General features: G+C 39.2%; 1 protein-coding gene across 1 annotated transcript in view; it reads right to left on the minus strand.

Moving 5' to 3' along the window:
• Window positions 1-19,968, minus strand: part of plekhh1 (pleckstrin homology domain containing, family H (with MyTH4 domain) member 1) — a 32,163-nt gene that overhangs the window by 11,626 nt on the left and 569 nt on the right. Inside the window, exons 2-18 of the mRNA XM_079458848.1 lie at window positions 16,272-16,444; window positions 10,328-10,390; window positions 9,570-9,719; window positions 9,381-9,464; window positions 9,222-9,303; window positions 9,007-9,150; window positions 8,025-8,803; window positions 7,873-7,951; window positions 6,096-6,187; window positions 5,432-5,579; window positions 5,214-5,350; window positions 2,613-2,723; window positions 2,429-2,515; window positions 1,789-1,947; window positions 835-915; window positions 469-648; window positions 148-259 (exon numbers count right to left, since the gene is read on the minus strand). Coding sequence (XP_079314974.1) covers window positions 148-259; window positions 469-648; window positions 835-915; window positions 1,789-1,947; window positions 2,429-2,515; window positions 2,613-2,723; window positions 5,214-5,350; window positions 5,432-5,579; window positions 6,096-6,187; window positions 7,873-7,951; window positions 8,025-8,803; window positions 9,007-9,150; window positions 9,222-9,303; window positions 9,381-9,464; window positions 9,570-9,719; window positions 10,328-10,390; window positions 16,272-16,418 — 2,635 coding nt within the window. The 5' untranslated portion in view covers window positions 16,419-16,444. The remainder of the gene's footprint in view (window positions 1-147; window positions 260-468; window positions 649-834; window positions 916-1,788; window positions 1,948-2,428; window positions 2,516-2,612; window positions 2,724-5,213; window positions 5,351-5,431; window positions 5,580-6,095; window positions 6,188-7,872; window positions 7,952-8,024; window positions 8,804-9,006; window positions 9,151-9,221; window positions 9,304-9,380; window positions 9,465-9,569; window positions 9,720-10,327; window positions 10,391-16,271; window positions 16,445-19,968) is intronic.

Below are 19,968 nucleotides of genomic sequence, written 5' to 3' on the forward strand. Positions count from 1 at the left end.
ACACATTCAATCTCAAATAAAAAGGAACGACTGCTGACAATAGGCCTTTGTATCTGGATGTAAACATTATCTGGGTTCTAAATTAGGTAATTGCATCTGTAGTGTGACATGTTTTTACAATTGGTATATGTTAAAGTGACCTCTCACCTGGGTCTCCATCTATGTCCAGCAGCTTGCCAATCAGCTGTTCATATTCTGTGCCCACTCTTAAACTGGCACAACTGCCTGCCGCAACGGTCAGGTGGTACAGCCACGTGTCCTGCGAGATGGAACGTACAGAAAAATGATGGAATACACCAGATGACTAACCAGAAGTGTAAAAATCAATTTGACTCAAAAATCAACAGGCTTGAATAGACAAAACATAGAATTTGCAGTTATAAAATAAATTTATAAGCCCATTTATAACTGGATAAATACATTTCAGTGCTAGTCAATAATTGGCTTGTTTTGTGGAGTATGTGGTACCTTTTCATGTTTAGTACCAACGAGAAGGTAGGTGGGACTTTGCTCCTTGGGATGGGCCACTATTGTGAAGTGAGAGGATAAGAAGCCCCGCCCACCTGCTTCATAATCCTCATCAGAATCACACGACCTGTCCACTTCTTCTACTCGTGCTTCACGGATACGCAGCTGACCCAATGGGAACTGAAACCAACACACGTACACACGCTTGACCTCAATATATGTGTCATATGCATGAATTAATTGAACATGGACAGAATGATTTGAAAATATTATTTTTACTTCAAAAGATGGCATAGTCACAGCTACTACTTTGCTAAATAATTAGTTTAAAAGTATTTGTTGTGTTAAGAACCTGAAGGTATCTACCTTGTCATCATGGTTACGGTAGTAGTACAACACTTTTCCAATCAAAGCACACCACACAAGCTTTGAGTGCCCATGTTTTACCTATCAGAAAAAGATGACAGAAAGAAATATGAAGGAAAGATCTGATAACATTTGCCATGTTCCTAATGTAATACTACTACACTGTTTAATGTGCAGTAAATAATGCTTGCTTGGTAGCAAGACAGTGACCTTATGTTGCGCATGCAGTTAGAATCTGGAATATCAATATCGTTTAGAAATTACTTAAAGACAAAAACACCACGCACACGCCACTCGCGCACACCACTCACGCACACGCCACACATATCACGCATGCAGTTAACAGGGACTCCTCCTCGCTTATATTCCAGCTCTGGTGACCTCAGCTATGTCCCTGCATGTACCAGTCATCCTGGAATCTCACTTTGCAATGTCACCCGTTTATTACCCCTTAAGTAATCAACACGTTCACCGTTACTGTATACACATGTCTAAAATCTAACCGTTAAACAAACTGAAGCATTCAAATGTCAGACAAGATTATAAGCAATAGTCAAACAGCTCAGACTAAATAAATTAGGACACTTAAGAGTTCTTAAGAAGATACTGCATAAAGAAGTGAAAATAAAATGCAAATGTTGTATTATAAAACAAACAGTTCTGGCCCTTGATTCTGATTGGCTGAGCCACGTTCAAAGCCATTATAAAATAGCCGAATTGAAACTGCTGACTGCATTACATAGCTTAAGTATGTACTGTTGCTTGGCCTTGCTATGCATAAGGAGTAACTGTTTTATAAAAGCAATAAGCCCTGCAAAAGAGTGATTTACAGGGCATTTTATAACAGCTAAAGGGATTCCGTCTTCTATTTAAAGTTTTTGGTCACGGTGAATGGACCCACAACTTTGCTTGTCACATACTTCTGGAACACATTCACATCTGTGGAACTCTGACCTTCGTAAGCCAGCCTCGCACTGTAGGCTTGGCTTCCTTATCCATAGAAACGGGTCCACTGGCCTGAACCTTGAGAACATTCTGGAGAACTCTGATCCAGTCCTCTAGGATATTTGGAGAGTCTGCCGCCAGGTAAAATGTCTTTTTCTCTGTAATTAACTTAACCACAGAAACAAGATAAAGATGAACAGAGAGTTGAGGATTTGTGTAAACATTTGTAGTCTGTGCTTTGATTTTGCATCGATTAAATGAATTCTTGCCTCTCAATCGTCTGGGCTATTGTGAATATCCTGTAGTATTTATTTCAAGTAAATGAGATCAATATTGTCAGAATTAAGTATAAAACATGTCCAGATGACTAAGAATACATTCTACAAGACATTGTATGACTATGATATTCAATCCCCCCAAGATGTAATAGAGGCGATTACACTGATTAAAGATTGAAGAAAATTATACATAATTCCCCATTATTATTATTACAACTTTGAAAATCCAATAATGATAGTGCTTGTGGGCATAACATCCCCTCGGAACACAGACCAAAAGCATCTGATACCCATATCAGACTGTTTCAGAAAGGCCTCGGGTTGACAGATTTCTTAAAGGCTGTTTATGTGAATTGGTGTGTGTGTCTCACCTGGAATGTCTGAGCTCCCTCTCCACGGGCTATCTGACACGAGGAGTTCAGCTCCATTTGGCCCTGAGGTTTCCGGATCACGTCACTCTGAGAGCAGAACAAAAGCGAGATATCATCAGTGCTGAAACTCTAAACTTCCTTCCCTCACACTCAAAAGACAAAATTTGTGGAAAAGTATACTCACCGGAGACTTATAGTACAAGATCTCGCCATTTCTCAGTATAAACCAGCGTCTCTTCCATGCCTTCACCTGACTGCCCATCTTCAGCAGGTAACCTGCCTTCTCTAGAGTTTCCTATACAGAAAGACACATGATACGAGCAATAAATGAGGACTGTCAATCGAATAAAAGGTTTAACATAATGATTTGATTGATTAATGCATTTTGTTATGTATGTTTTATATTTGCTGAGGAAAGCCCCAACATAAGAGAATTCAAGACATTATTGTGGCAGATTGAAAACACACTGAATAGAGATTATAAAAGGTGGCATTAGAAGTCAATATACTGTATAGAGCTCCGGCAGTCACGTGACCTATACTCTTTACAACGCCATCCTGGCATGCAAGGACAGCTGGAAACGAATATGAAATGAATGGAGCCAGCATGAGTTTCAAGGCAACAGAGGTCACTGCCCTCTTTAATTCAAAAGACATAGAACTGTGCATAGCAAAACTTAATAGATTAAACACAACAGATCCCTATAAAGCCCCTGGGGTGCTTTTAACGTGAATCAATAAAAAAACGAATACTTTTCCCAACCTACAATATCTACAACTCCCTCATCAACTTTTCATCGTCCTACTCCGGAGACTCTTTAAAAGCCTGGAGTGGTCAAAATGTACATGAATTTTGTAATTGATATTCAACTTTGGAGTCTGCCGGCTTTGTCAACTGTGTTGTTTGCTAATGTAATCGACCCTAGCTGTCCTTGTTTGTAGGTAGCCAGGATAGCTATCACTGATCTTGCAGGTTAAACATTCTCAAAAAAACTAAAAGACCCTCCGTTGAAGCCATTAATGGTGGTCAGACACGACGGGGTTGTGTTAGGAGCCCACTTTGATTACTCAGCTGGACTAGGTGAGTGCTACTCTAATGTGTCTTGTTAAGGATTTTGCATCATAACGACAGATAGGAAGTGGTGACGGTGACATGTGTTTGTTAGCAAGATTTATAGCAGTTAACCATTTAATCTGGGATTGGGATCCTTAGGAATATGATACAATTATTTTCCCTTTGTTTTCCCCCACCTGTTGTGGCATCCTGGCGCACAGCAGCTGTCCACCATGTCAAAATAGAATGATATGTCATGTCTATAAAGCCTGGTTTATAATTATTGATTGACCACCATCAATACCAATGCTAAAGCCACTAAAGCGCTCTCCTGAATGCCTGCCAAAATGGCGGAGTTCAGATTGCATGACCTCAACCTCCGGAGCTCTTTTGTTTATTATAAAGATCTAAATAAAATAGCACCCTTGGAATATTTAGTTTGTCCGGTGAAATCAGTTAACTTTGTAACTTGTGTTTTGCTTAAATTTTTACTGTGTCTTTATGAAGTTTAATATTCTGAATACTAAAATCATATAATTTTTTACCGTCAATGGTGCTCACAAAACACATTTTCACACATTTATACATTTCGGTATTATTATTCGTACACAGAATTGAAAAGGTACTGGCATAACACGGAGTTCAAAACAACAGTTTTACATAACCGTCACTAAAAACGAGTCGTCCAAAACCTCAGAAGTGTACACTTTTTCGTTTTTGTCTTTTGTGACCAATACTCTAGTGACCCTTCATTGCTTCATCCCACCTTCCATGTGCTACAGAATTTCAGAATTTTCTGTGACAATTGGAAAATCTTTTTTAAAATATGTGTCCACTGTTTATTTGCAATATACCGATACATCGTAATTAAAGGGGATGTGCAACGATGTTTCGTGCATTCTGACTTCTTCACAATGTTAAACGTGCTAAATGTTAAATGTCTCATGCTTGACATGGTCAACTTGATGTATGATGTAGTATTTCTGTGCTCTATTCTCTCCCTCAGTGTTAATACAGGTTTCGGAATGTTTTTTTCGAACATGAAAATCCGTTTTGTAACAACTTTTCTTAGTATTTTATTGGACAATTCTCCCAGAAAAGCATGCCGATGTGTCAACCCTCCAGAGGGAGAAGAAAGAGTTCAGCTGTGTTTGTTTGTTCACTGCATTTCGGTGAGGAATTTTACATAAACGGTAAATATAACGCTGTATATAATCGTTTGAAACTGTTAGATGGAGCTGTAAGTGAAACATATGTCTGTTTCGTTGGCAATGAATGGGTGGGCACGTGCTTGATTATTATGTTTTCGGAAATAATCGTACAGCTGTATCTGTCTTTTATAAATGTGATCAAACTAAAGACTCTACGGATATTTGAGGGGTGTGATACTATTCTGTAAGTACTCAAGATTAACATGAGATATGCAGAAACTTTCTGAGATACGGTCACTTTAATGATATAAGCTCAAAATGTACTTGCACTAAATATACACTAAACATTGGTGCTACATGAAAGTAAATATTAGCACCACAGAATTGTACAAGAGCCATAAAAAGGTTGGGCGAAACAAAAATGTGTTACACTGTGTTATTTATTAACCACAAAAAGTCCCTCATACAGTACCAGACAAAACAATACAAAATAATTTTTAACAAACTCCCCCTGAAAAATCTCTGTACTGTAATATTATGACCATTAATAGAGGTAAAAAGTTGTTTGAAGATGAATTACCGGTCCGACGCTCTCGCAGGAGTAAGAGGACGTGCGCTGAACCTTATGCTCGGGTTCAGAGTAATCACTGTCCAGAGAGTACGCATCTGGAGGAATAGCATAGTCACTCTCTGAGCTGATGGAAGACATAGATACACCTGTGACACAAAAGATCCATATTCAAAAGATCAATGTTTGAAAAGATTAAAAGAGACAGTGTGCTTTCCAGATGTCCGCACCTCTTTTCACAGCACGAGGACTACCGGGGGTGCTGCCCTTCTTATCTGGACCCAGAGTGGATGTGTGCAGACTGGCCAATGAACCGCTGTCGTCCTCTGAACCAGAATCATCATCAGGAAGAGGGACGCTGCTGATTTGAGTTGCCTTCTGAAAGGGCGGAAGAGCATTGAGATATACAGCCGTCAAATATTTTTGACCTTTCTAAATACATGTACAAATATTACTGTTGTATTGCTTAAAATTGAATATTAACTTGTTTTCTTTGCAATATTTGAGGTCTGAAAAAAACAGAGAGCACCTTTTGTTGTTATTTTAACCTGTTCTTATTGTGCAAATAGAAACAATTAGAAAATTGGGAGAAATATTGTAAGTAGTTCACACAATGACACAAACACATAGCTGTGTCCAAATACAAACTGACTGTTGTCTATTTTTTTCACAAACAGGGTTCTAACAGACACAAAACTTTGTGATTGATTTAATTGCAATGCATTATGGGATCTTTTTATTCATAAAGGGTAGACTACATGCAAGTTTGTCCCAAATGGTTATCTATGTACACAGCTGATTTGGTTTTAAGACAGTCAATATCATCATTAGTACCTCTGACACTTACGACGTGATGAATAAATCATAATATTCATATTGATGATGTAATCTTACCCCTTTAAGTGTGGCATACACAGGGACGCTCATGTTCTTATAAATGAGGTGGGTGAAGGGGCCAGCAATAGCGTGTTGAGGTTGGGTGGACACTGAAGAAACAAACGAACAACATGTGTACAACTCACATAAACTTTGCAAAGCTGTAAAAATTTCATAAGGCCTGTGTGGGCTTTTCAATATAATTTCAAAAGGCCAAATTTACAGAGACCAACTAAATTGCCAAATATGTTGTGTGGAAATGTGAATGTTATGGTTGTGGACAGAACCCAAGCGCAGGCAGACATGTGTCGAACAACAAGACTTTATTTCAAAACAAAGACCCTCGATGGGGAAAACATGAACACAAACAAGACTGAAAACTAAAACTTCCCACAAGGGGGACAAAACAAACAAGGTCTTAAGAATAACAAACTAAGTCCACAAACTTATGTCCAGGGAACAGGAACACGGGTAATCCAGACAGACGAAGGGTAAATGTGCAAAGTGTGCAAAATTAACCGACAAGGGACAGAGGGAAACTGGGGCTTGATAAAGGGAAACACTAACAAGGACTGATGACACAGGGAGAGTGGCCACAGGTGACATGGATGAAACACTAAGGGAACGCTAACAGGAGGATTGCACGAGGCAGGTGAGGGGACTGAAACACTAAGGGAAAGATGGACAAGGGCTGGAGACAAGACTAACACTAATGGACCGCTAACCGGGGAAACAAGGGGCAGGACTAAAGGACGTGACACCGGAGAGAGAGCATGGCTTCTTAAACCAAAACAATGCTCTTTCTCCACACAAAACACATGGGACTGACCTGATCCTGCCACAAGACTCGAAAACCAAGACAAGGAGAGGCAGGATCATGACAGTGAAGAGCTCTTTTTATTTTGCATGAACGACTCATTTTGTTTATAATGAAAGAAAAAGACATAAGATTATTTTAAAGTAAGTCCCCACTCTCAAGATCTATATTTACCGACTGTATTAGTGCCTTATCCTCTAACAGTATATGGTTATTTACAGCAGGTTCAATCACATTCTACATCCATTTTAATTCAAACAAACAAACTCTTTAAATCTTTTAGATCATAAAAAAGCGGATAGTATAAAATCTGTTATCATTTACTCACCCTCGGGTTGTCAATTTGTTCTGCTGACCACAAAGCCAGATATTTGGAAGAATGTCAGTATCAAACAGATCTCCTCCCCCATTAACTCTCATAGTATTTTTTTCCCATTTATGGCAGTAAATGGGGGATTAGATCGGTTTGGTTACTGACATTCTTCCAAATATATTTGCTTTGTGTTCAGCAGAACAAATTAAATTGATACAGGTTTGGAACAACCTGAAGGTGAGTAAATTATGACAGAATTAGTTTTTCTTGGGTGCACTATTGCATATACAACTATAATACAGATGAAGGACCTACAGGGGGCTTTTTGTCTCAATGGCAAATTTTGCATTCTCCATTCTTTTCCATTCTCTTAAAGAGAGCATGTGTGGCTGTGAAATAATTACAAACCGGTTTCATGCTTTCATCCTTGCTGATTGAAGAGCAGGGCTTTTATTCTCACCCTCTACTCACAGACACAGACCTCCTCAACAAACCTTCTTAAACCTTCAATAAACGGAGGTAACACCTGCACAGGTGTGTTCCTCTCAGGTATGAGGAAGTGACATCAAACAAGACATGACCTCTAATTGACAGATCTAAGAGCACGGCATTACTATGAGTTGCAGGAACTGCCAGCAAGTTGCAAGTGACAGAAGTTGACTGACCTCTTGCAATAGTCTTGTTTCCAAGACAGGCCTCTGAAACTCTCATTCCAGATTTAGCCACTGCATAAATACGGCTCTCCTGAAAGACAGAAGCAAACGGTAAAACAATAAATTAACATTTTTGGAAGAATGTGTAATTGGTTCGATCTTACCCAAGAAGGAAATCTGTGCAAAGGCGGAGTAGGTGGTTTTAGTGCTTCTGGATCCATCATCTCCAGTTCCTTGTCCAACCCTTCAAACAAAACTCCATCAGAAGACAGTTCTTCCATCTCTGGTCCCTCCACCACCCCCTCCATGCTCTCTGGAGGTCTTTCATCAATGTCAGTCTCCTCCAGCCTATGTGTGGAAGCCAAAACCACACTTTGGCAGGACGGTGAGGTGCTGTTTCCAATATCAATGTTGACGTTCACCTGGTGGAAGCGTTCAATGCCAGGCTGTGGCTGACTGTGGTGCTTTTTCACTAACTGGATGCTGTCCCGGGGTGTCAGTGGGGTGCGCACTTTGGGCAGGGTCATGCTGGTGCCCAAGGGCAGGGTCATAGGGAAGGGGATTGACAGTGGGAGGCGGATTAAAGGAGGTGAGAGGGGTGCAGGGGGAGTTGGGGTGGGTGTGTCAAAGCCACCAAGATCTGGAGTATCATAAGCTGAGGACGAAGAGGAGGATGATGAGGAGGATCGGAGGCGCTGTGAGCGGAATTTGCTGTTGAGTTCATCAGAAGAGTGGTCTCCTCTCTCGTGTGTCATTGCAAAAGAAAGTTCCGCCCCCTCTCCTCCCTCCATTATTAAAGTTGAGGTGTCAACCTCATCTTGACTAGACTTAGGAAAGTCTACTTTATCGTGTAACGTCGGAAGTAAGGATGCACTATGAAAAGCGGAATCACAGCCTTCAGTAATTTTTCTTTTGCCATCTGCAGTAATTTTTCTCTTGCCATCTGCAGTAAGAACAGATTACATAACTTTAGATAACAGAAAACAACACAAGAGCTTCTAAAAAACGACCTGTAGGCAACAGAACAGCTTACAGAGAAAATACGAATACTAATTTAGACAAATAATAAACTAATTGCCCGATGGCCAATGTAATATGGTAAGAATGTCATAATTTTATTTCGCAGAGAAGATATAGAAGAAGCACCTGTGGATGCAGCTATGCGGGACCCAGTCAGTCTCCATCCTTCCTCCTGGACAGGAGGTGTTCCTGGGCAGCTGGGAGGTAGTAGGGGGCTGGAGAGAACCAGATGGGCATCCAGCACTGGAGACATGGGCCTTTCAAGAAGAGCTGACAGAAACACAGTGAAATGTACACTAAAATAAGTCAATCCAAAAAGTATAAAAAGGAACTATATTTACTTTGAAGCTTGTCTTGCAGTATGAGGATCTGCTCTGCCTGTTTTAGATTTGCCTTCTTCAACTGCTGGCTCTCTGTTTCCATCTAGACGGGAGAATATGAAAGGATAGGCTATTTGTCTCAAAGACTTGTTTTTTTTACACAGCTCATCCGCAACTCACCTCTCGTAGTTTAAAAGTCACCCAGTCTTTGATTTTGGCAGCCTTCTCCTCTATAATCTTGGCTTCTTGGGCACGAGCCAAGTTCTGGAGATAGGGAGGACAGGTTTTGTGCAACTGAACATTTCAACGCATCCTTGAGTGTTAATGGACATATATGGCCATCTCTCTCTCTGTGAGGTCGATTCATACCTGCTTTTCCAGCTGCCCCTCGAGTTTCATTATAATCATGTCTTTCTCCTGCATTTGACTGCTCAACTCTTGATACTGTCTGTACAAGGAGTTTTCTGATTCACTGGGTTGCACGTTTGCAGATTTGAGCTTCTCCTCCATAATAAGGACCTATAATGATAATCTTAAATCATCCTGATTCAAATGTATAATATGCACTGTGTTAAATTATTAAATATAATCTATGGTCCCCCTGTGGTCAATAAATGCAATCGTTTAAAACTTATATTTCACCCTCAAAATAAAATATGTTAATCATAAATGGTCCTGCCTTAAAATAGCTTGAATAATACACCTCAACGTCATTAAGGTTATGTAGATACATGAATATGCAAATGAGCTCTGCCTCCACTCAGTCTCAGTCGACCGTTCCAGACGCTGCTAAACCTGAAAGTGAAACAGAGCTGACACAGCAGTGCAGCTATCGATTCAGCCCGAATACATGCACCATCTTTGCATTTTTATGCCTTAAACCGCTGATCCACAGGGGTCAAATGAGTTAACGTGATTGGTTACAGGTTTATGACATCATCAGCCGGGGCTATCTTTGGTAAACTGCAGTTTTATGCAGAAAGTACTCAACAATGGTTTAAAATGATAAATTTGCACATGGTTTGACTTGCTTTGACACCCAAACATATAAACAACATTAAAACATTTTTTTTAAAGAACATCTAAAGAACAAAGGAAGATAAAGAAATTAAGGAGAGATGTTGTACCTGTTTCTCTGCTTTTTCAGCCCTCTGGTCAGACTCGATCACTTTTTGCTCCAACTCTTGCATCTATAGGAAGGAACAGAGACGATCATGGGTAGTTATTTCAAGAAGTGTGACCACCTGGACCAGAACCAATACACTGAGGGGTTGAGCCAAGACAGATCCAACACCAAAACACAACGGCACAAATAAAGTAAATGTGGTCTTGACATTAAATCCAGAATAGTCAAACAAGCTAAATCTTTTACAGAGAGGGACATGTGTACATTATATGCTAAGGGAATCTAATAAGTGAGTCTGAGGGAATAATCTGTACATCAAACTTTGAACATAAGTACCTGTCATGCCTGTCAACCTTGCACTAAATACACTGTGTGCAGTTTGTTGGTGCGGGTTTAGGCACGCTCATGCCACAAACCTCTACAAGACTACATTTTGCTTGCATATGTATTCTGCATGTGACCAAGCAGCAGGTAATGTTTTTTCCAAACTGAAAATAAAATGTTACATGATTGTAACTGGCAAAACTCACATATATTAAACAGGAGTGTGGACCAACTAGACTTCACTGTGGGTGGGACTACCCAGGGTAACATGATAGAATTTAAAAACAAGGACCCGTAAAAAAGTGTGTTGTTGTGTGTCACGTACTGTACCGTGTGGACATGGCTGTTAGGACAAAACTCAGAATAACATGGAAGTGATGCAATTTATCGCTTTTAGAAACAGTATTACTGGTGAGTTTGCAGTCGGAGGTAAAAATTTCACTCTGCACCATCATCTTTACTAAAAACCACAAACAGATGTAGCCTGTAATACAATGAGGCCATTAAAATTTTTCTTTTGTTTAGTTTGGGGTGAAAATACATCTCAGATATAAAAATAGATTGGAAAAATGGACGAGACAGCTTATGTCTGAGATGCTCAAACTTTCGCCTGCACGTTTGAAAAAGCTTGTGAGAAAGCTCGTCCAGTTCCCGGACCTCAAATGCCTTGTGGCCATTCACCCATTATAAGGAGGACAAGCACACTAATAGATGTCCACTGTATGGTGGAGCCCTTCTTTTGTTCCAACTTCTTTGTTCATCTTTTTGTTTCCACCCTTCCCCATTCCTCAAGCCGAAAATCCAAGGGTTCACAGAATGCACCCACTCAACACGAACATTCCCCAAGCATTCAGGGCCAGCAGAGCAGCCTGTGAGGTCATTGTGTGCAGGTTTGACTCTTCACCTCGGGGTCAGCAAATGTACAGGAATGAATAGATGACGCTGCGACACATGTGAAGAGGCACAGGGACTCACCGACACTTCATCAATCCACATAACTGTGGGAACAGTGACTACTCAGCCGACCTCAGGTTCGCCTACCAACTCAGCAATGATTCACCGATCATTAAACTGTTGTCCAACGACCATGTCATAAGGTTTAGATATAGTGAGTGGTGGGTGCTTTTTCGCCTGAATAGACCCGATGTGAAGTTCAAATTATGATTCAGCAAAAGTCTGTGGATGGACTAATGGAATAATATACGGTTGACAGGCCAAATGTTAAACAGGTGGAGTCAGTGCAGCTGATCAGGTGACAGACAACCAGGTATGTGGAACATTTACCAACTGTTCTCTTGCAGTTGCTATGGAGAAATTAACTGAACATACAGCTGAACACCACGTCAGAATATGGAAACAGGGAATGAAAACTACATGACTGACTACAGTCCCATGATCAGGTCGCCCTGGTCTTCCCACACTGGGTGTACCATATTAGACAGAAACACCAAAGGTCTAAAGCAACAATGGCTCAGTAATGGCTCAATAATGAATAAGGAGACACAAAAAGAAAAGAAAGAACAAGGAAGAAATGAGAGTGCAATTAAAGGATATTTAAAGAAAAAAAAGAGAGACAGTGAGGAGAGAGCGAGAGGTTTTAGGAAAGCCAAATTGCTATTGCAGGCTAATCTTCCTGTCTGGCTCATTATAAACAGCTCAGAGAGTGCAGAGAACTAGGCCAAATCGAAGCTGAGAACCAGCAGACTGAATGTTTTATATCTTCTCTCCCAATTTAAACACAAACACATGCAGCACACATTTATATGTAAAATCAGATAATAAAAAAACAAGTCTGTAGTCAGTCAACTAAAACGGCATATGTGACTCACACGGTGTCCGCACCAGATGAAACTTTACATGCAACATCGAATGTGTCGCGTCGTTGCATAATTTCTGGCGTGGACAAAGTGTTATATGTTACGCACAACTCCTTACAAAAGAGATGCATTGCATGAGGGATACAGTAGTAGAGTTTGTGATGCTATACTAAAATAATAAAAAGGGTTACTTCACCTAAAAGTCACAATTCTGTCATCATTAAATCACCCTTGTTTTATCCCTGCATCAAATTCTTGTTCTGTTACACACAAAGAAAGATATCTGTAAAAATGTAAGTGATTTTCAGTTCTGGGACATCATCCACTACCACGGTAGGGAAATTGAACACAAGCCTCATTGAACAAAATGAGATATAACAGTTTTGGGGCACCTTTGACTACCATTTCATTTTCCTATAAGTGGTGTATCAGAAGTAAAAAAAACATTCTTCCAAATAACTTTGTTTGTTTTCATCAATTATACAGGTAAAAAAATGACATGAGGGTGAGTAAATGACAGAATTTTCATTTTTGGGTGAACTATCATTTTAAATGAGTTTTTGATGTGTGTGATTGTTAACAATTACAATGTGGTCCAGACAACAGTCACTTTCATTATGCAGTAGTGTGGCCCTGTACATGCATACTTTTTTTTATTACATACAAAAAAGTTAATTTTTCCCTAATGAAAAACAGTATATACTTTTAGGCCATAGTACAAGTAGGCGAACTGTGCCACAGCCGCAGTTAGAGCCATGGTTCATACAGTAATATTTTATATTAATGTAGGGCTGTCAAACAATTGATCACGACTAATCGCATCCAAAATAAAGGTTTGTGTCAGTGTACTGTGCATATAAATGTTTTATGTTTACATATTTAATGAATAATTTCATTTAAATATACATTTTTACACTTGATATTTTTCTAAAATAATTGCATGTGTGTGTTTCTAAATAGAAAATGAATATGCACAAACAAACCTTTATTTTGGATGCGATTAATCCCGATTAAGGTTTGACAGCCCTAGATTAATGTCATGTGACATCACATGATCTCATTATGGACATTCAGATTTTGTGAGTGTTAAACCAAATTATCCGGAAATAGGTAGACCACACTGCATTGTGGGATACAGGGAGTTCGTAACGTGCCCTGTTGGATCCTTCACACTTTGGTGGAAAATGGACATTAGTAATAGTATCATAGTAATCCATGTGCACTCGTAAACAATCTTTGTCTGATCTCATTACGTGACGAACTCACACGAAGTTACAACAAAGGTTCTACATAAATAGAACAAAAAAAGTCAGAATAAAAGATCACACCCCTGACACGGTTCGGTGTCAAGTTGTTCCTCTGCAAAGTGGGTCAATGTGTAAAACATTCCTTACGCCTCCCACAGAAACAGATGAGAAGCGGTTGAATCTTTCTAAACAGACACCAGCAGCAAACACTCAGGACTTCCTTTGTCCTCCTTCTTTGCTCTTCAACAAAACAAGCAGAAACTCATGAGACACAAATCCCTGAATGATTAAAAAAATGGGAGAGCAGGAGACGGTGGAGATCAGGGTGATTGGAGAGTGATGACCAGAAAGCGAAGAAACCTGATGGAGGATGTTTGGGAGACATCCAAGACTTAATGTCCCTGTGGTTTGCGTGTTTGGACAGTAAACACCCCAGTGGCAACAAACGTACACAGACAAAAACCCGTACAACATCAGACTTACCTCCTGGACTATAAAGAAAAACATCCCTGATGCTGTTGGACCGAGTTATCAACATCAATAGCATGTATACGCATGGTTTACACACCAATCTTATATTGTTTATCTCTTCCTCAGTGAAGTCATGTTTATTCACTCAGTGTTAACAGAGGGGACGTTTTGCACTGAAAACTGGTTAGAAGGTGTTCTGGTGGTTTTAATGGTTAGAACTTTTCCCATATAATGTGTCATTTAACATTATTAATGATCCTTTGAAAGGCAAGTATTTTAAAAACACCAAGTACTAAATGTAACTTATCCCACAGCATGTGTGCAATGGTCATGAATGACTTGTTAAGAAGGCTGTTGTTTTTATACATACACTACCGTTCAAGAGTTTAGGGTCACTTGAGTTAAATGTTTTTCATGATGAATGTTTGAACTTGAGTTGAATGGAGGAAAACATACATTTCTTGAGTTACAAAATGAAAATTCTGCCTAAATGTTTTTAGATGGATAGCTTGCTTAAAATAATACCAAAAAACGCAGCTCACATAAGCTCATAATATGTTAACTCCTTCAAATCTGTTTAAAACACATCTAAGTGTGATACATCAAGAAGCTGGTTGTTAAAATGAGAACATTCTTACATATTCTAGGCAAAGGGTGATGTCTTTGTTGATGCTAAAATACAACAGTTAATACATTTTTCTACTTAATCAACATAATTCCCATAATGCATCTGTGATATTCCATAGTTTTGACAAGATATTATTCTTAAATTAGGATAAATATATAAAAAATGAGAGAGTGACCCTTACATTTTTAACAATAGTGTATAGACCCCTTTAGAAAAAAATTCTACTAATGTTAGAAACAAAATATAACCAACAGAACATTTATAACCAAATCAAAATGCAAATGTATATATCGCTGCTGTCCTTCTGAAACCTCATATATCCATATTTGGTTATTTGAATTCTCTGCCATATATACAATATATATTATTAGTTACGCTTTATGTTTGTTACATGGTTTAACAAATATCTAACCGATAAAAGTATTAAAACATGCTTTTTAACTTTGACAAAACCGTATTTTGTAATTTAACAAGTGTTCAATTTCCTGACAAAAAGTCAATTTGGATATCTGAGGATTTGGAAGTTCAGCAACAATACTTAAGATTTAATTATATATGTAAAATTAAAAACAAATCAAATAAAACTGAAACATTTTGCAAAGTGGTCTATAGGAATATGGGGTCTGCCATTAAGAAACTACCAAGCAACAGGAACACCTTGGCAACTACTTACAGCATCAATGCTCTAGCAACTGCATAGCAATGCTTTAACAAATACTACAATGCCACAGCAACAGAACAGTCATGCTCTGACAATCACCCACAAAACTCTAAAACTGTGATGGCAAGTTTAACACAAGCAAGCCAGACAGATGTCAAAATCCTGTTAGTTTCACTGATCTGGTAAATAACAAAGGATTCCTTCCTTTATCCATGACACACACACACACCTGTATATCCACTCGAGCACCGACACGAGTCAGTGGTTTCCCTATGACTTTCCCTGCAGGGCTGGCTGCCAAGTTTGACAGTTAACTTTTTCTTGCAAGACGAAACACTGAAGTCAATGCAGCATGACCAAACTGTAGAGCAGGAGGGAGAGATGGAGGAGAAAAAAAATCTCCTTTCACTGTGACTGAGGTAAATAACCTTTTTAAGTAAACAAGCAATAAAATCTTTACACTACATCTACGAATTTGACTTTAAGAATTCAGACTTTTTATATGTTATCAGTATGCCCATGTTTGTGAATTTCAAACCCATGACCTTGACCTCACTAGCACAAGACATTGTGATGTCCTGTTATGTAACCATATACCTATATATGGTATGTGCATGACACTCTATTATTTAGCCACGATAGAGCATGCAAAATCTATAGTTAATAAATTGGCCACGATCCAGCTCAACAGTTATTTGTTTTGTAAAATAACACAAAAAAAAGATTATTATGTGCATAACTGGACTACAACAGGGTGAGTTCTGAACACTGTGTTACCCATAATTCCCTTTACTTACCCTTTCAGCGAGTAGATGTCGAATGTTTCCCGCTTGCAGACGAAACCTCATGAGCTGCGTCTCCAAGGCGATGCATCTCTTCTGCCAATCCACACAGGTGTTGGGCACTGCTGCTGCGGTGGTGCTGGCCTCCATCACCTCTATCATCTGTGCCCGTGTGCCAGTCTGCCAACCTGCAAGACAGATGAAAACATGTATGAGGAACAGCAGTGGGAATTTGACAGGTTGAAAATGAACTACGTGCACATATGCACATACAGCTCCTGAATTTTCCACAATTGACTGGTTCTGAGACTCAGGCTGCATTCATATCAGATTGCGAGACCATCAAAAATCAATTAACATTAGACTTGTTTAAATATTGCTCTTTAAATGTTATCAATTTCATTGTATAAAAAGAACTATATATAATTTAACAAGTATAACTGTTTTGAAAACTATATATCAGCACTCTTTATGCCATAGGCCAACCAGACATCAGCATTAACAATAGATAAAAGATGTTGATCAAGCAATAGTGTAATACTTTAATGTCAGGAACATTATTAGGCCATTAGAGACTAGATTTTTATCCCATTAGACAGTCTAATACAAAAGAGGCCAAAATCCCTCTAATCCAAAACGTACATTTACCATAAAATGACAACACTGCTGACATCATTGGTTTGATGGTAAACGCTCTGGGGCCAAGGGTCTCATTCACCTCTATTGTATATTTTCTCTCTCTTCAAATGAGCTCACTTTTAAGCCATTACCTAAAAAAGATGACACATTCCCTGTACTACACAAAGTATAGACACTAACACGTCCAATAAGTATAGACACTAATAAGTCCAACTATACATGTTTAGACAACTTACCCAGAACCCCAAGCAATCCCTACTCCATATTCAGCCACCTAAATATCCCTGCTCAAGCAATCCCTTTTTAATTACAGACCGAGGGAGAAACAGGATCCTGGCCCTCAAAATGGAGTCTTTCTGCATGACAGTCTCATTACCAATATGAGGGAGGGGGTCTTTCTCTGTCTCCCCGAAAAAAGGATAAAGAATGCGGCAGCTCAAAGGAGACAAGATCTTGAATAGTTGAAACCGCGGGTTATTTTTACCTGACAGACCACTATAGTTTGTGTGTCCCAAAAAAAAACGCTTGAAAGGTTCTGTGACTTGGTAGCAACGTATTTAAATGTAGTGACAAAAGTCCTTGCAGTCCTGCGTTGTGCGAGGTTGTATGCGCTGTACATCAAATCAACGTTGCAGCTTAAATAAAGACTTTCTGAAACGCACCCTAACCTAAAGGTTTGAAAACAACTAAAGATAACATCCCTATTCAGATGGCGAGGACATACAACGCGAAATAATAAATTTTTGGCAAACTTCAAAACAGTAACAATTGATGTTTCGACAATATAATAGCCTCTGTAACAGACATTAAACAGAAAGTAGTTGGTGAACGAGACACAAAAAGTCTCTACCGCGACAGACATTTAAACTGCAGAGCGGCGCAACTGTGTCTTGTCGCGCTCTACAATTAGCACAGTCGTAACTACAGCCCTGCTGACAAATTACAGAAGCGGCGCACAGAGAGATTCCTCTAGCTGACCAAAGAGCCATAACTCACAATCCAGTAATATAGAGGCGCAACTGAAGAAAGAACCTGAGGTTTGGGCAGGCATGGCTGTCAGAAAGCGAGGTCAAAAGAAGCCAATATGTCTCCTAGATTGTCAACTTGTATTGTCAAATATAACAGCAACATGCAAATAACCAATTTGCACATGAACCCTCTGTGCTAATGCTTTAGAAAACAAGGCATTTTGCACTCTTGGCTTGTTTGTTTGCCTGGGGGGGGGGAGGAAGAGAGAGAAAGTACCACACTCTTACCCTAATGGTAAAACACTGGTCTTTTAAAGCATGAAGCCTACATGTACCTAATAACTTCTCTTTGCAAAGGGGCAAAATGTGTGCTAAGAATGTGATATCAATGACCATATCTGTATCAGCCAAATTTAGTGCGTTTTAAAATACAAACTTAAAAATAACTCAATTTTAATTAACGCAAACTCAATCGTTGGGTGTGTCTTACATTTTCTTGAGTATAATTCACCAAATTTACTCAAAAATTATTATTAATCGAAGAACTTAGACATTTCTAAATGTGGTAATAGACTCTTAAAAATGCTGGGTTGTTGTTACCCAACAATGGGTTGAAACAACTCGGCATATAGTTAATTTATAACCCAAGGGTTGGTTTGATTTTACACCACAGTGCAGGTTAAAAACAACCCAACAAGAGCTATTCAATGATTAGCAATTGAGAAATAATAAAAGGGCACTTGTTCATTTAAAATTTTCTAAACGTATTTTGTAAAAATAAACCATACCGTGAGATCAGTATCGTGAATAGCATCGCATCATAAGCTGAGTGAACCGTTACATGCTAATTTATAGATCAATCACATGTGTAATAAATCTGCACATTAGTCACACATCTCGAAACGCAGAACCAGATTTTATTGGGATACATCACCGCAAATACACCAATGTGTCATGGCAAAATCCTCTTGTAACGGCTCAGAATGCTACTTCTCCAAGTCCGTCATAAAGCCAGAAGCTTTCCAGAGAAGTGTCTCCTTAAAGCATCAAAAAGCCACGAAAGCTCTTACATATCCAAAGCTTTACTGACAGAATCCATTTACTTTAACGCGTGGTTCCATAAGGAAACAATATTAACTATTTTAAAAGCAATCATATGACCCAATTGATATCACAAGAGAAAAAAAACATTATGCGTGTGGGTCATGAAAGGCCAGCGAAAAACCAGGACACATCTCTGGTGCATCATTCAGTGAAACACAACCACCTCTGTGACTCCAATAAACGCATATCCACTCTAGTTCACGTACACACACACACAAACACACACACCCTAAATCTCTGCTGAGCGCGCAGCTGCGGTGATGTAAGCGATTAGGTGATTAAATGATATCATCGCAACAGTCGTGTGAAATCCCCTCTGTTGTTTTTCAGGATTGTGTGTGTCAAGACCAAACTGGTTCCATCCCAATGGAATGACTCAAATCAGCAGTTTGAGGTGAGTATAAACGTGATTTTGTCATTGCAATGAACACGACCTGAACACGATCATTTACATTTATACATTTACCAGATGCTGTCATCCTATGCATTTTACTGCATCTTTGTATATATTCCCCAACTGAAACTATAACCTTTGCATTGAGAGCTCTGGGGACAAGAACAAACAGTGACATTTGAGTTTTATTACTGCTAAATTTGTTTAAATATTTAAAGCATAGTATGTGCTATATGCTATTTTGTCTGTGTGTGATCTCCTAAATGAATGCTTCAACTAGACATTACAGGTTGGAGCAGCCTTCAAACTTTCCAACTGTTCGCTCTCGCACAGATTATACATCTCCAAAGAGTAGCCGCCACACTCAGCTAAACTGAGCCTGACATCTTTTGTTTCAGCCGCTCCAGTTTGCAACAAAGTTTTCCATTTGGTGTCCATGCAACAATTTATGGCCACCCGTAACATCAGCTTTGGAGGTCTGACTAACTAAAAAGGCCTGCATGACTAGCCTAAAGTGGTAAACGGAAAACGGCAAAATAAATGTCACTCTAGACGCCTTTTGTTCCTTCTTTTTGAAGCTTAAATGAGTGCAACTTCACCAAACTTC

This window comes from Barbatula barbatula (genome assembly GCF_947034865.1).
Source record: "Barbatula barbatula genome assembly, chromosome: 6".
Lineage (NCBI taxonomy): Eukaryota > Metazoa > Chordata > Actinopteri > Cypriniformes > Nemacheilidae > Barbatula > Barbatula barbatula.